The 16155-nt window shown below is 35.2% G+C and overlaps 1 protein-coding gene across 1 annotated transcript in view; it reads left to right on the plus strand.

Annotated features, from left to right (window-relative positions):
* The window catches only part of LOC699789 (putative C-mannosyltransferase DPY19L2), a 118157-nt gene that overhangs the window by 59522 nt on the left and 42480 nt on the right, over positions 1–16155 (plus strand). Inside the window, exons 11-12 of the mRNA XM_028845868.2 lie at positions 425–511; positions 9175–9234. Coding sequence (XP_028701701.2) covers positions 425–511; positions 9175–9234 — 147 coding nt within the window. The remainder of the gene's footprint in view (positions 1–424; positions 512–9174; positions 9235–16155) is intronic.

A 16155-nucleotide genomic window follows, 5' to 3' on the forward strand; every position in this document is an offset into this window, starting at 1 on the left:
AATACTTACAATCTAGCAGTGACTTGAAATTCTATTATCATTTGGCCAAGAGTTATTCATCTTTATGCCTGTAATTCCAGCACTTTGGGAGGCCGAGACGGGCGGATCACGAGGTCAGGAGATCGAGACTATCCTGGCTAACCCCGTGAAACCCCGTCTCTACTAAAAAATACAAAAAATTAGCCGGGCGAGGTGGCGGGCGCCTGTAGTCCCAGCTACTCGGGAGGCTGAGGCAGGAGAATGGCGTAAACCTGGGAGGCGGAGCTTGTAGTGAGCTGAGATCTGGCCACTGCACTCCAGCCTGGGCGACACAGCGAGACTCTGTCTCAAAAAAAAAAAAAAAAAAAGGCTATATACCTACAAAATATGCATTATGCCAATATATGTAATAACCGCAAAATGTATTTTTTCACTTTTTTTTCAGATTTCAGTTATCCTTAGTTTCATTTTGATGTTTGGAAATTCAATGTACTTATCTTCTTATTATTCTTCATCTTTATTAATGACGTGGGTAAGTGTTTAGTTCATAAAGTTGGGGTTTTTTTAACCTACCAGATAGCATGTTTTCCTGTCTAAAACAGGTATAAGAGAATAAAGAGGCCCTTTCCTGATTATCATTCAACGTAACACAGTTCTTCCCAAGCAAACCTTTTTATCTGTCTTATCCTTGAAAAATATTATAGTAGAAGTTTTTCTTTTTAAGACAAAGCCCAAGTAAATATTTAAAAATTATCATAAAATAATAAAGACTTACTTTAATCATATCCCATTTTATGATAAAAATGACTTCTTTTCTCCTAAGTCACTTGAAGAGGTTAAGTACTCATTGCAGTGACACTGCCACTGCCCAAAACATTTTTGGAACTCCTCTGAGTTTCCTTCACAGATACGGCACATTCTTTAGAATGTCTTCACTGGTGGCACATCTTTGCCTTTCAAGAGTGGATCTGATTTTTGGAAATGACCAAAATTTTGTGAATATTTTGTGTGATTGGGCTGGGTAATACAGACCTTACTCAAATGATGGTGTGACAATAAAGTCATAAGACCGATTATTTTGCACCTATAACTAAATTATTTCTGAAGGCAGTTTAGAAAGTATAGTTCCAAAGTACTTTGATCAATGGCAAGATAATTAGAATAAGTGTGTAGTCTGCTCACAGGAACTACATGGAATGACATTTTCTGGATATGTGTTTGGAAGGGTGGTTTAGTAAATCAGTTCTATTACACTGTAGTCATATTTCTGATATCTATAAGCTAGAGCCTAGAATATTCTCCTGTACCTCCCATCTCCACATTGATCAGAAATGGTACCAACTACAGTAACGCCAAAATATAGCCCTTTTCCATGTATGGTGCAGTGGTTTAATCTTTTGGTATTTCCCTTATGTTTTAACATTTTTGCTTTTCATATCATTTTTCCCTCATAGTAATTCCTCCTTTTTCTCTCCCAGAAAAAATGCTCTTTCTTTCCAACATTTTGTGAAACTATTTCACCATTACAGAGTAGAGGACTCCTAATAGTGTGCTTATCTACCTCTTTTAATGAAAACTTTTTTATTTTGAAATATAATACAGATAAAAACTACATAAAGCCAATGTTTTGTGTGCTGAATTAGTGCTGGGTAATACTGATGAGTACAATCTCCCCTCAGTGTCTGCAGGGATTGATTCAAGGACATCCCCAACCCCTGTGGATACTAAAATCTGCAGATGTTGAAGTTTCTTATGTAAAATGGTGTGTTATTTGCATATAACCTATGCCCATCTTCCTATGTACTTTAAATCATCTCTAGATTACTCTTGACATCTAATGCAATATAAATACTATGCAAATAGCTGTGTACTGTATTGTTTTTTCATTTGTACTTTTTAAACTGTTGTATTATTATTATTTCAAATATTTTCTTTCTGCCGTTGGTTGAATCTGTAGCAATTGGAACCCATGGATGTGGAGGGCTGACTGTGTTATGTATTATGTGGCCAACATTCTTAAACTACCATTATATCAAAATTATAATTTTCTAAATGAGTGTAAAAGCCCTCCATGTGACCCGTCCCAAAGCACTCCCTTGTGCTGCCCTAAAACAATAATGACTGTGTTGATTGCTATGATAGTAACTTTCCAGCATTCCTTTTTAGTTTCATCACTTAAGTTTCTCTTTTTAGCTACAAGTTTCCTGCATATCTGCCTGGTTTTATCCTCATGAAATTTATTTGTTGAAGAACCGGAGTCAGAATATGTGGAGGATTTCATGGTCCAGATTTTGCTTTTTGAGTTCTTGTGGTGTAGCTAAGCATGTTCCTTTGTCTCATGGCATAGTTTAATATATTAGAAACTGGATCTGAAACTTGGATTGCTTCAGGCTTGATCACTTTGGCAAGTCTACAGTATTGTTCTTTCATTAAAAGGCATGTAATGTCTCTCTTTATGGTACTAGACTTCAGTGCCTTATGATGGATCTGTTAATTCAATAGGGATTGCAAAGTGGTCACATTCCAATCCGTCATCTAGAGTTCATTTAGGAAAAGTTAAGTGAGTGTTGATTTACCTCTTTATTTGCAAATTTTAAAAATAATGAATTGATTCCCTGTCATCTTCCAAATGTGGGCTCTTTGGGCTGTGTATGTGTGTGTTTAAGTTTCATTCGGAACATAGGGATTTAAACATTTTTGATGTATTTCAAGTTAATTGAAATTATTATCTTTACTCATTCTCAGATTATTTCATTGTTGACCAGGGGAGCCTCTTTAGGGTTCTCCTGAGTTCTCTGACGTGACCCTGTGGTCTGATAGCACACTTGTGTCATGTATGACAAGTTCTTCCAGGTCTGTCTTGTGGACTCCTGTCCAAACCCTGGAGGAAGCCATTCCTGCAAGACACCCTCCTCGCCTTCACTGGGGAAATGGTGTTTTAAGACCGCAGTCTGGGACCCAAGGATACTCACTGCTACTGAGTAGGTCATTGTTTCTAGGCCTTCTTAGTGGACAGAGGTAGGAAATATCATAGGGTGTAGGCTCTCTCTCTTTCTTTAAAAATCTACCATGAAAATATGTGTGTGTGTATGTGTGTGTGTGCATGCATTTATGGTAAACTAGCTCACAAGTTCTGATGGATATTTCCAAATCAAATTCAAGAATATAGGGTTTTTACTTACCTCTTTTTTGTTTGTTTGTTTCTCTTGGGTCTCAAGAAGCCAGGGGATGATAGAATATCACATATCCAGTTGCCTTCTCCCAAAGTGTATGCATGAGAATTGCTATACTGCACCACACACATGATTATGAGAAATAAAGATTTTTTTTGCATATCCTTCTTTCATTCTCTTCACCCATTTTTTTTTTTTTTTACTAAATCGGTATCTATATTGTCAGAACATAGAGTACTGCATACTGTACTTTCTGCCTTATTAACCTTATTTCATGTTTTTATGTGAACAAATACATATTTATTTATCAGCAGTCTTTATGCCGTTATCTCCTAGTCATCTTGGTTATTTTAGTCTTGTTCTACAAGAGAGTTCCTTCAATTCTGATGTATTTGTCACAGTTTGTTTTGTCACCTTTTACTTGAAAGTTAAGTTGGCTCTGTGTAAAATTTTTGTCTCTTTCACTTTTACTTTTTCTTTCTTTCTTTTTTTTTTTTTTTTTTTTTGAGACGGAGTTTTACTCTTGTTGCCCAGGCTGGAGTGCAATGGTGCCATCCTGACTCACTGCAACCTCCAACTCCTGGGTTCAAGAGATTCTCTTGCCTCAGCCTCCTGAGTAGCTGGGATTACAGGTGCCCACCACCATGCCCAGCTAATTTTTGTAGTTTTAGTAGAGATGAGGTTTCACCATGTTGGCCAGGCTGGTCTCAAACTCCTAACCTCAGGTGATCTGCCCGCCTCTGCCTCCCAAAGTGCTGGGATTACAGGTATGAGCCACCATGCCCAGCTGTCTCTTTGAGTACTTGTTTTACTTCTGTCCAAAAGGGTTGCTAATTAAAAGTGTTAGAAGTTTGGATACATTATAAATGTATCACTTTCTCTTGAATACTTTTTATCTTATTTCTTTTTTTATTTCTAAAAGTTTCTTCTCTTCACCTTTCATGGCTCTTAAGGCACTATTATGATGATCATTTCCTCATATTCCTTCTAGCTTTTTGTGTCTGAAATTATTTTTGTTTTAATTCAAATTATTTGATTTCTGTCAGCTCATTTCTCAGTTTTTCTAATTTTGATTTGTGTCATTCTTTCACATATTTTAGTATTTTTAAATGCCTTATTTTAAATGGCTCATTTTGAAATGTAAGTTTTGTTTAATTATTCAGTCTTTCATCCTTAAGTAACGGTGTTAGCCATAGGATTTTTCAGAGAAGCCCTTTATCAGGTTGAAGGAGTTCCCTTCTGTTCAGTTTGCTGAGTTTTTTCAAAAATGAATTTTGAAGATATGATATAATCATATAGTTTCTCTTTTCTGTTTTGTTAATGTGCTGCATTATATTGGTTGATTTTCAAATGTTAAAGCATCTTTGCATTCCTTGAATCGACCTCACTTTGGTCATGCTGTATTATTATTTTTTGTTGGATACAGCTTTCTAAAATTGTGTTTATGATTTTGCACCTAAGTTCATGACAATAATTGGTTCATAGTTTTCTTATGACATCTTTGTCTTTTTTGGTTACATGGCAATGCTGGCCTCATAAAATGCGTTATGAAGTGTTCTCTCTCCTCCAGAAGAATTTGGGTAAAATCATTATGATTTCTTCCCTAAATATTTGGTAGAATTTACCAATGAAACCATCTAGGACTTTCTTTGTAGGAATGTTTTTAACTACAAGTTCCATTTCATTAATAAGATATAAGGCTATTGATGTTATCCATTTCCTCTTGAGTGAACTTCGCTTGTATCTTTCAAGGAATTTTTAAATTTTATTTATGATGTCAAATTTATTGACAAAGGCATAATATTTTATATCTTTTATGTATCTATAGTATCTATAGTGATAGTTCCTCTTTCATTCCTAGTATTAGATGTTTGTGTTCTATTTTTTTCTCTGATCAGTCTGGTTAGAGGTATATCAATTTTATTAATTTTCTCAAGGAACCAGCTTTTGGTTTCATTGATTTGCTCTACTGTTTTTGTTTTCTGTTTCATTGATTTATACTCGATCTTTATTGCCTCATTTCTTCTGCTTACTTTGGGTTTTGCTCTCCTTCTTTTCTAGTTTTTTTTTTTTTTTTTTAAGGTATAAAGCAAGGTCTTTGACTTGAGAACTTTCTTTCTTTTTTTTTTTTTTTTAAACACAGGTGTTTAGTGCTATAAACTTTTCTCCAAGCACTGCTTTATCAGGATCCCACATATTTTGATAAAGTGCATTTTTAAATTTGTTTCATGTTATTGTCATACATTTTACTGAAACATATGATATAGAAATCTCAATGACTTTTTTTTATTTAAACAGTAAATTACCTTTTAAAAGTATTTGAAATTTTTAAAATGTTATATATTTACCCTGTAGTTACCATTTTCAGTGCCTTTTACTTGCGTACAGCCAGATTGACCTACTGTATTCCTGCTATCTGAAAGACCTCCTTTAACATTTCTTTTAGTGCAAATCACCTGGTCACCAAGTCTTTATTTTGCCTTCATTTTTGAAAGGTATGTTTCCTGGGTGTAGAATTGCAGGTTAACAGCAATTTTCTTTAAGAATTTAAAAGATGCTGCTTGACTTGTCTTGTTGTTTGCATTTTTTTCTTATGAAATCTGTTGACATCCCTGCGCTTTCATCTGTAAATAATATGTTACTTCTCTAGCTGTTCCCAGCTGGAGATAAGATTTTCTGTTTACCACTGATTTTGAGCAGTTTGTTTATATAATGTGCCTTACTATAGTTTTCTTTATGTTTCTTGTATTTAGGATTCATTGAAATTCTTAGATCTTTAGGTTTACAATTTTTATCAAATTTGGAAAAATTTTGGCCATTATTTCTTCAAATATTTTTCTGCCTCCCCACCTCACTTTCACTTAGGGACTCTCACTACATGCATAGTGGGCTGCTTGAAATTGTTCAGTGGTTCATGGAGCCTTTGTTTATTTTTGTTCTTTATTTAATTTTGGATAGTTACTATTGCTGTGTCTTCAAGAGTTCATTAGTTGTTTTTCTGCAGTATCTAACCTGTTGTTAATCACATCCAGTGTATTTCTCATTTAAGTCATTGTAGTTTTCATATCTAAAAGTTCATTTTGGATCTTTGAAGCATTTTTGTGTCTCTAGTTAAATGTTCTCTCTCTGTTACCACTTCTTCACCATGTGTAATACAGTTATAGTAACTGCCTCAGTGCCTCCACCTGCTAATTCTGTCGTCTGTGTCAGTTTCAATTAATTGTTTCTTCTCCTCATATCGGGGTTGTGTTTTCCTGAGTGTCTGCATGCTTGGCAATGTTTACTTGGATGCCAGGCTTTGTGAATTTTACCTTGTTAGCTGCTGGGTATTTTCTTATTCCTAGAGATATTCTTGAGCTTTTTTCTGTGATGAAGTTAAGCCACTTGAACATAGGCTGATCTTTCCGGGCCTTGCTTTTAAGATTTGTTAGCTGGAATTAAAGTACTGGTTAGTTTATGGCTAATATTGCTGCACTCGGAAGCAAACTCTTCCATGTAGACTACCTGATATGCCCTTTGGCTGCACCATTTTATATTCCCACCAACAATGCATAAGCATTCCAATTTTTCTACATTTTTGCCAAGATTTGTTACTTCTGGTTTTGTTTTGTTTCGTTTTGTTTTATAATGGCCATCCTAACAGGTTTGAGGTGGTATCTCATTGTGGTTTTGATTTACATTTCCCTAATGATTAGTGATGTTGAACACCATTTTAAATACCTGTTGGACATTTGTATTTATTCTTTGGGGAAATGTTTATTCCCCAAAGAATAAACATTTTTGCTCATTTTATATATATATATATATATATATATATATATATATATATATATATTTTTTTTTTTTGCTATATTCATCAGAAATACTGGCCTGTAGTTTTCTTGTAGTATCTTTTCCTGGATTTGGTATCAGAGTAATGCTGGCCTCATAAAATGTGTATAGAAGTGTTCTCTTCAGTTTTTTGGAAGAACTTGAGAAGGATTGGTATGAATTCTTATTTAAATGTTTCACAGAATTCTCCAGTGAAGCCATCTGGTTTGAGGTTTTCCTTTGTTGAGAAAATTTTTATTACTGATTTACTCTCCTTATTAGTTATAGGTCTGTTGAGTTTTTTTTGTGTGTTTTCATAAGTTACTCTTGGTAGGTTGTATGTTTCTAGAAATTTATTTCTTATAAGTTATCTAATTTGTTGGCATATAATTGTTCATCGTTGTCTCTATAATCTATTTTGCTTGGTATTTTGGTTTTTTAGGGTGAGAAAGTAAATGTGGTTCCTGTTATACAAACTTGGACAGAAGCAGAACTTTCATTCTGATTGATTTTAGTTACTTTGGGTGAAACATTACCATATTTCAATGAGGACTATATTTATATATATATAAAATTATACTCAGAAAATATTCCCCACTATTCCTTCCAGCCCATTCTCTCCACCTTTCTTTTCACCCTGTTACTGCCTATTCCCTATAAGAAAGAAATCTCATTAGTTTTTTAGCTGACCCATTTAGTTGGGCTTTTTTGAGTTCTAGTAACTGTTATATGTATATTTTTTACATCTCTTCTTATATTAAAGATAGTCTTTTGCACTTTTTTTTTTTTTCATTTAACAACCTATCCTGGATATCAGTTCATAGAGATTTTCCTCATTCTTTCTGGTGGTTTCCTAGTATTCTACTGTGGATTTACTGTCATTCAGTCACTCTCCTATGTCTGGGCATTTAGGTTGTTGCCTAACTTTTGCATTTACAAACAATGTTGCAATGAATAATCTGATACATTTATATTTTCCTATTGGAAGTTTAATAATCCTGGCTCACTTTGGGAATTTCTACACCAACTAAATGATACAAAATTTGAACCCAAATCTAAATAATATGCAAGTCCAAGAATTCAGTTTCTCATGAGAGCACTGTTTTCACCCCAAACTTGGGAATAAACAAATAACCTATCAACTCGTAGAGACGGTAGGTGAAGTATTTCTAGTCACTGTGTGTCTTAGTCAGTTTGGGTTGTTATAACAAAAGTACCACAGACAGGATGCTTAAACAACAGGAATTTATTTCTCACGGTTCTGGAGGCTGAGCAGTTCAAAATCAAGGTGCTGACTGATTTGGTTCTTGGTGAAAGCCCTTTTGGTGGTTTGCAGACAGAAGCCTTTTTGCTGTGTCCTCACACGGTAGAGAGAGACATCAACTCTCTAGTCTTGTAATACGGGCACCCTAATCCCATTTAGGAGGGTTTCACCCTCATGACTCAGTTACTTCCCAGAGGCCCACCCTCCAAACACCATCACATGGGGGATTAAAGAATCAGTCTGTGAATTTGAGGTGGACACAAATTCTCAGTCCATAGCACTGCAGGTATAGTTTTTGAAGACCCTACCTTTATGTATTACTCTCAATTCTAACTTCTTACCTTTCCTAGACCCAAGGCCTCTTCTGCTGCCCTCCCTTTACAATACAAGCCTGTAGTTGTAACCTTATTCTACAGGCCTTTATAAAGACTGCCAGGGGTGGTGGTTATCTGCTAATTAATATTGTATTTTTTAAAATTCACCTTTTTTTCTAGCATCACAAGTTCCTTCTCTTTCACATCAGTAAACATTTTTTAAACATGTTTAAATACTTTATTTGGCAGTTTAGAGAGGAAGGATTTTCATGTTAGTTTAGTTCACTAATGTTGCTGGATAACTCACATACAGACTTGCATGGATGCTGTCATATGCTTATATACCATTTACCTTTGTAGAGGAATTATCCTGCAGAAAACGGCCAGGGTATCTAAGTGAAGAAATAACTTGATTCAAGAGGCAGCTTTTTGACACCCAAACCATTTAAGTCTCACCTCAAGGAAATTTGCCATGTCCAAAATTTAAAATCAACAGTTAAGGAGGAAAATGGCTGGTGATAGCTGAGATGGAACAGGGTGGCTATGTAATTTTTGAAATGTACCATTTATACAAAATATAAATGTTAATTGTATTGTATTGAATTGTTTCATTTTTCCCTTGTGTGCATTTTAGGCAATAATTCTAAAGAGAAATGAAATTCTAAAACTGGGAGTATCTAAACTCAACTTTTGGGTAAGATTCAATGTTTTTAATGCAGTTTATTTAAATTCTACTTTTTATTTCTATAAACTGAACACAGTTAATAATCTTTAAAATGCTAATGATTTATAGCCAATAAATAGCTACTGACTTAAAAATAGCTACTATCTAAGGTAGATAGATACATAAGGAAATAGTCCTTAGCAAGGACTAGAAATCAAATAGCTACTATCTAAGGTAGATAGATACGTAAGGAAATAGTCCTTAGCAAGGACTAGAAATCATTTTCAAGAAGTTAGCACACATATTTCACAACTCACTTCCAGGCCACTCTTCCTTTATGTTTCATCCTGCTATATCCACACAGCCTTGCTTTTAAAAATGTGTTTGTCTTGAGTTTCTCTGTTTAGCTTCAATTAACCTTCCCTTCAAAATAATTCGTTTGTAGTTTCTTTCCAGCTTTCTCCTTTTCTTTCCTCTGCATCTATCCATCATCTATCTCTCTTTCCTTCTGCTTCCAACTTTAGACTCTTATTACTTTCGTCCTTTTAACATTTTCCTTCCAGTCTCCCAGCCCCTTCTAATTTGAACTCAGCCACTACCTAATCTTTGTTTGGCTTCTTCCCAAATATGCAGATGGATGGCCCATATTACCTCTATGGTTTCCTAGTAAAATAAGTTATTAGGCAGGTAGTGCAACTCCTAAATTCTCTTAATATGAGACAGACGATATTCTTTTTCTCTGGTCTGTGATGTACTTCCATTAAAAAATAAACCCTGGGCCACACACAGTGGCTCACGCCTGTAATCCAGCACTTTAGGAGGCCAATGCGGACAGAGAGCTTCAGCCCAGGAGTTTGAGACCAGCCTGGGCAACATGGCAAAACCCCGTCTCTACAAAAAATAGAAAAACTAGTTGGGCATGGTGGCATGAGCCTGTGATCCCAACTACTCAGGAGGCTGAGGTGGGAGGATTGCTTGAGCCCAGGATGGTTACAGTGAGCCATGATCACCCCACTGCACTCCATGCTGGGCGACAGCAGAAATGAACTGTATGTTTACATGTTATATATTGAGAGGATAAGTCTGGAAATGTTACAAGTTGAGGAAGGAACCCACAATACAAGAGAACAAAATGGAAGGAGTTGCTGTTTTCTCCTTGTTGGAGGCATTCTTCCATCCTTTATGGTGAAAATATAGAAAGATTTGTCCACTAAGTTGTTGAATGAATGATATGATGCTTTCTTTGTCTTTTTAATTGGTTCTACCAATTTGACTCTTTACCCAGGCCACCTGTTCTTAGGCATGCAGGCTTTGTAGAAATTCACATATCTACATTACACTTGTAATATATAATTCTTTCACTTCAGAAAAATTGAGCAATTTAATAACTCAACTCAAAAGAAGGTCAGAATTTCAGTTGCAAACTATTGAAAAATGACAATAAATAGAAGAGTGTCCATAAACATCAAAAAAATTCTGCCAAGGCTGCACTCAAAGGAACATTTACTGTCTTCATGTTCAACAACATTTTCAGTAGTAGACTGGAAAGAACATGAATTGACTAAGTTTTAAATTCAAGAATATCAAAGAAACAAAAAATCTAAGGAGGGAAAAGTTGAGATTTAACCAAGTGTTCAGCTTACATGTTTTTAAGCCTCCCTAGGTAGGATTTTCTGTTTTTAGCTCTGTATATCTTTGGCAAAAATAAGTATTTATTACACACAACCCAAACAAGGTATTTTTAGATCTAAGTGATTCACTTTAGAGTTTAACGTCAATAGAAGCAAATTCACTGTTTAATGGGAGACTCCAGTTTTTGGTGGCAAGGTAATTATTGAATTGAGCTCATGCTGAAATTTACAAAGGAGAACTTTGTATGTGCCGTGAGGCATGAGAATCATTACAGGAAGGGAAATGGAACCTCCAAGATAATCTAAAGCTCAGTACTAAGGCCAGATAAGGATAGTATGAAAAAGGATATTCTTACTTGCGAGCATAGATTCAAAATTTCACTTAGATTAAAAACATTCCTTACATGCAAAAGTATAAAAGATTAGTAACTCAAGAACAGCCATCTATATGATAAAGATAATCCACTTGTGATAAATCTGACTTATTCTAGGAATCCAAAGATGTTTCTGGAAAATCCAAGAATGTAAATTATCACACTAACAGATTAAAAGAGAAAAATATCTTATGATCATCCCATTAGATGCAGAAAATAAAATTGATAAAATTGAACACCCATTTATAATGAAAACATTTAACACAATATAAATAACAGTTTTCTTAACCCAGTAAAATTCTTCAGCAGTCATTAGTCTTACTGATGATAAGGTATTTAGAGTGTTCTGTATAAAATCAAGATAAAGATAAATGTGCTTTTTCACATTTTATTAAAGTCCAAACTAGCCTAGTAATGCAAGAAAAGTAAATAATAGGAAAAGGAAAGAAACTGAAGGAAGCAAAATTTATTATAGTATCAATATTTACCTAGAAAGAATAAAATAATTGACAGACAAAAATTATTAGAAATTAGAAGAATTCAATACCATGGCTAGATATGTTTAATATTCAAAAATCAATTGCATTTCTATTCTTTGGCAACAAACAGAAAACATTTTTTAAAAAATATGCCTTATGTATTAGGAAGAAAAATGCATAGGATCTGAATGAATCTAACAAAATACATGCAGTATTTGTATTGGGAAATTTATTTAAAATTTTTAAGATATAAATAGAAAAATAAAACACATCTATATGTATGAAGATTCATGTAATGCAGTTCTCCCCCGTTGATGTTCAGATTCAAAGCAATTTCAGCAAGACTGTCTTGCAGGTCACTGTTCACTAAATGATGCTGGAATAGTCTATATGAGAAAAACCGTATGTTATACACAAATATCAGTTCCAGGCCTAGCCGTTTTGAATGTTCCTAAGCTGGATGTCTTTTTGACATGTCATTATAAATTTATAATGCTCCAGTCTTTTCTTGATTTTCCTTGTGCTAGCCTTGGAATCAGCCATTTTTTCCTAGGAGCCCTGGTTCCTTTTAGAGGAGAATGGTATTTGGACACAAGGCCTGAGTGGTATGTGCACTCGTTACTACCAGTGTGTCCTTGTTTCTAGGCCCTTTCACTGCACATATGTGCACACGTGTGTGTGTATGAAATCATGATTTCATAACTATAGCTCCAAACCCAGCCCAATGCTATAGAAAGGCAGCCTAGTTAGGTACCTCAGAACTCACAGAAAAACACCACAAGCTGCCATCTCCTGAAACTCCATCCAGTGGCAGAAGACACTCAGAAAGAGGGTCCAGGGAAATGCTCTCCATCCTGTGGGTCTGGTATCTACTGTTCCCTCCAGGGAGGCTGCCCATGCAGGTAGCAGCAGCAGGGATCTAATAGGTGCCCTGCTCGGACTAGGCAGCCCAGGAAAGAGCCCTCTGCCTCTGCCAACTCACTACCCCACAATCCTGGTGTCTCTCACCCTCCACCTCATGGCAACAGAACTTGGGAAGTACATTCTTCCTGCATCAGCAGCATGATTTGGGGCAGAGACAGAGTACCAGGGCACCAGATGAATTGAGCTGACCAGAATAGCACTAGCACTGCAAAGGCTCTGAACACTAAATGTCATTGTAACTATAGCACACAGAAGTAGGCCAGGACTTGCATGATAAACCTAAAAACAAAGTGACTGTCTGCTGAAATAGAAATTTAAAATAGGATCCACAGTCTCTAACATAATATAAAAAATGTACTGGAATCAATAGAAAAACCACTCATCATAAGCAAGAATGGAGAAAAATAACAACTTGAATGAGAAAAGACAATCAACAGATGTCAACACTGAGATGAATAGGATGTGGGGATTATTTGACAAGGGTTTTAAAGCAGTCATCATAAAAACACTTCAATGAGCAGTTTTAAATACTCTGGAAGCAAATGAAAAGACTATAAAATCTTACCAAATAATTTTTTTTTTAAAGAACAACTTGGTGATTATAGAACTGAAAAATACAATAACAAATTAAAATTCAGTAAATGGAGTTGGTAGCAGAGTGAATATTATATTACAGAGGAAGCAATCAGTGCTCTTGAAGATAGAACAATAGAAATCTCCCAATCTAAATTGAGAGAAAATCACAGGAAAAAGGACAGAGCCTCCGGGACCTATGGTGTAGTAACAAAAGATCTAATATTTGTATCATCAAAATTTCAGAAGAAATTGAAAAAGAGAGTGGGAGGCCAAACAGTATTTTAAGAAGTAATTGGTAAAAGCTCCCCAAATTTGGTGAAAGACACACCTGCAGAGTGAAGACACTGAGCGATTCCCAAGTAAGACAAACCCAGAGAAATCCATGCCAAGATACACTATAAGTTAACTTTTAAAACTAAAAGAAAAAAATCTTGAAAGTAGGTACGGAGAAATGACACATCACCTACAGGGCAAAACTGACTTGAATTGTAGCAGACTTCTCATGTGAAACTAGGGAGGCCAGAAGGTTGTGGCAGAACACTTGTCAAGATGAATTACATATCCAGTGGTTGTTTCCTTTAGGAATGAAGGGGAAATAGATGTTCTCCAATCAAGGAAAATTAAGATAATTTGTGGCTAGCAGCAAACCTTAAAGAATGGTTAATTGAAGTTCTTTTGTCAGGTTTGTTGAAGACCAGATGGTTGTAGATACGTGGTTTTATTTCTGAGTTCTCTATTCTCTTCCATTCGTTGATGTGCCTGTTTGTACAAGTACCATGCTGTTTTGGTTACTGTAGCCTTGTAATATAGTTTGAAGTCAGGTAGCCTGAGGCCTCCAGGTTGGTTCTTTTTGCTTAGGATTGTCTTGGCTATATGAGCTCTTTTTTGATAGTGTGGAATCAACCCAAATGCCCGTGAATGATAGACTGGATAAAGAAAACGTGATACATATACACCATGGGATATTATGCAGTCATAAAAAGAAATGAGATCACGCTCTTGGCAGGGACATGGATGGAGCTGGAAGCCGTTATTCTCAGCAAACTAATGTAGAAACAGAAAACCAAACACTGCATGTTCTCACTTATAAGTGGGAGCTGAACACCGAGTACACATGGACACAGGGAGGGTCAATACACACTGGGGCTTGTCAGGGGAGGGTAGGGGGAGAGAGAGCGTCAGGAAAAATAGCTAATGAATGCTGGGCTTAATACCTAGGTAATGGGGCAGCAAACCACCAAGGCACATGTTTACCTATGTAACAAACATGCACATCCTGCACAGGTACCCTGGAACTTAAAATTTAAAAAGTTCTGGAAACGAAAAGGAAATGCAAGAAGGAATCCTAGAATATAGGGAAGAAATATAAAACAGCAAAATAGATACACAGAGGGGTAGATATAATAGACTATTCTCATGAGTATTTCCTTTTGTGTACTTTTTTTGCTTTATTTTGTTAATCTTTATTTAGATTTTTAAGTCAAGGATTTAATTCATTTATTTTCACTCTTTCGTTTTTATTGATAAAGCTTTTGAGATCATGAGTTTGTTTCTTATCCTTGCTTTAAATGTCTTCCTTAGTTTCCATATGGAAATGGTATTTGCCTGCCATGCTGCTGCCATCATTCTATTTTTCACCTTTCTGAATCTGTTTTTGTTTGTCTTCCCCGTGTAGCATAAGTTGTCTTTGCTTTGTGAGATAATGTGAAAACCTTTGTTGTTAAGTTTTATGTGTATTTGACTATATTTGCTTTGTTTCTGTATATGATTCTCTTTTATTTTAAACTTTTTGTATTTAGGAAGGTTACTATTCCTCAATTGTCACATATTTGAAACTTTTTTTATAACATCCATACTTGAATGACAGATTAGCTAGATATAAAATCCTTGGTTCTCACTTTTTAAAGTTTCTTGAAAATGCCTCTATACTACTGCTTTGGTTTATATGTTTTTTTTTTAACAAGTCTGATGCTAGCCAAATTCTCCTGTCCCTTATAAATTATGTGACTTTTGTGCCTGGAGGTTCTGAGGAATTTTTCTTCATTTTTCATCATTCTACTGAAAGATGTCTTGAGTTAGTTTACCATACCAGATTAATTTTTTCCAGTACCCCCTGGATCTTTTCCAAATGCCGATTCCAGTCTTTTTTTATTTCTGGAAAGTTTCCTTGGATTATAATTTAAACACTAGTTTTGATTCATTGCTCTGGTTTTCTTTTTCAGGCGCTCCAGTTGTAAGTATGTGCCTTTCTTCCATTTCTGCCACGTTCTCTGTTCCTTCTCACTTCTTTCTCTGGTATCATTTTCATTCTTCATCATTGTTTTAGTGCCTTTACTTCAATTCCTTCATTAACTTATTTGAATTTCTTTTTATCATCTTGTGATTTAGTTTTTATTTTTTTGATGATAATCTCCTTTTCTTCCATTCCCTTTCTATGTCTAATAAACTATTTCTTTCTGCTTTTTTCCCCATTTCTGTTCTTGGTTTTTGAATTTCTTGTTTAAATTGCTTTTTTAATATTTCTGAATGCTTGTTTGAGGATATTTAATTCAACTTTTAATTCTGCATAATTTTCTTCTGCTTTGTGAGATTTTATTGTTCAGTGGTGTGGATTTCATTAACTGAAATATTTGACTTTCATGTTTGTTATCTTCTTAAAGAAGCTTTGGATATTTATATAGGCATTTTTTCATCTATTAATTATTTTGTGTTTTCTAGTCCAAGTGCAAACCTCTTCTGAGAATGTAGCATAGTGTGATTTTTTTCAGTGAATAACTTTTTTCTTTTTTTGTGTGTGTAATGGCAGTAGTGATGGATAGTCTTTTGGTTTGGGTTCTCGTTTTTCCTGCTGGATACTTTTTCCTTCTTGCACTCCCCTTTTTTATCCTCCTTTCTTTCCAGAAATGATGACTTTCTGACATCAGTGTTTTTGTCCCTACTCACTCTTAGGCCCTGCTCTGTACTCCC

Source organism: Macaca mulatta, chromosome 3 (genome assembly GCF_049350105.2).
Source record: "Macaca mulatta isolate MMU2019108-1 chromosome 3, T2T-MMU8v2.0, whole genome shotgun sequence".
Taxonomy (NCBI): Eukaryota; Metazoa; Chordata; class Mammalia; order Primates; family Cercopithecidae; genus Macaca; species Macaca mulatta.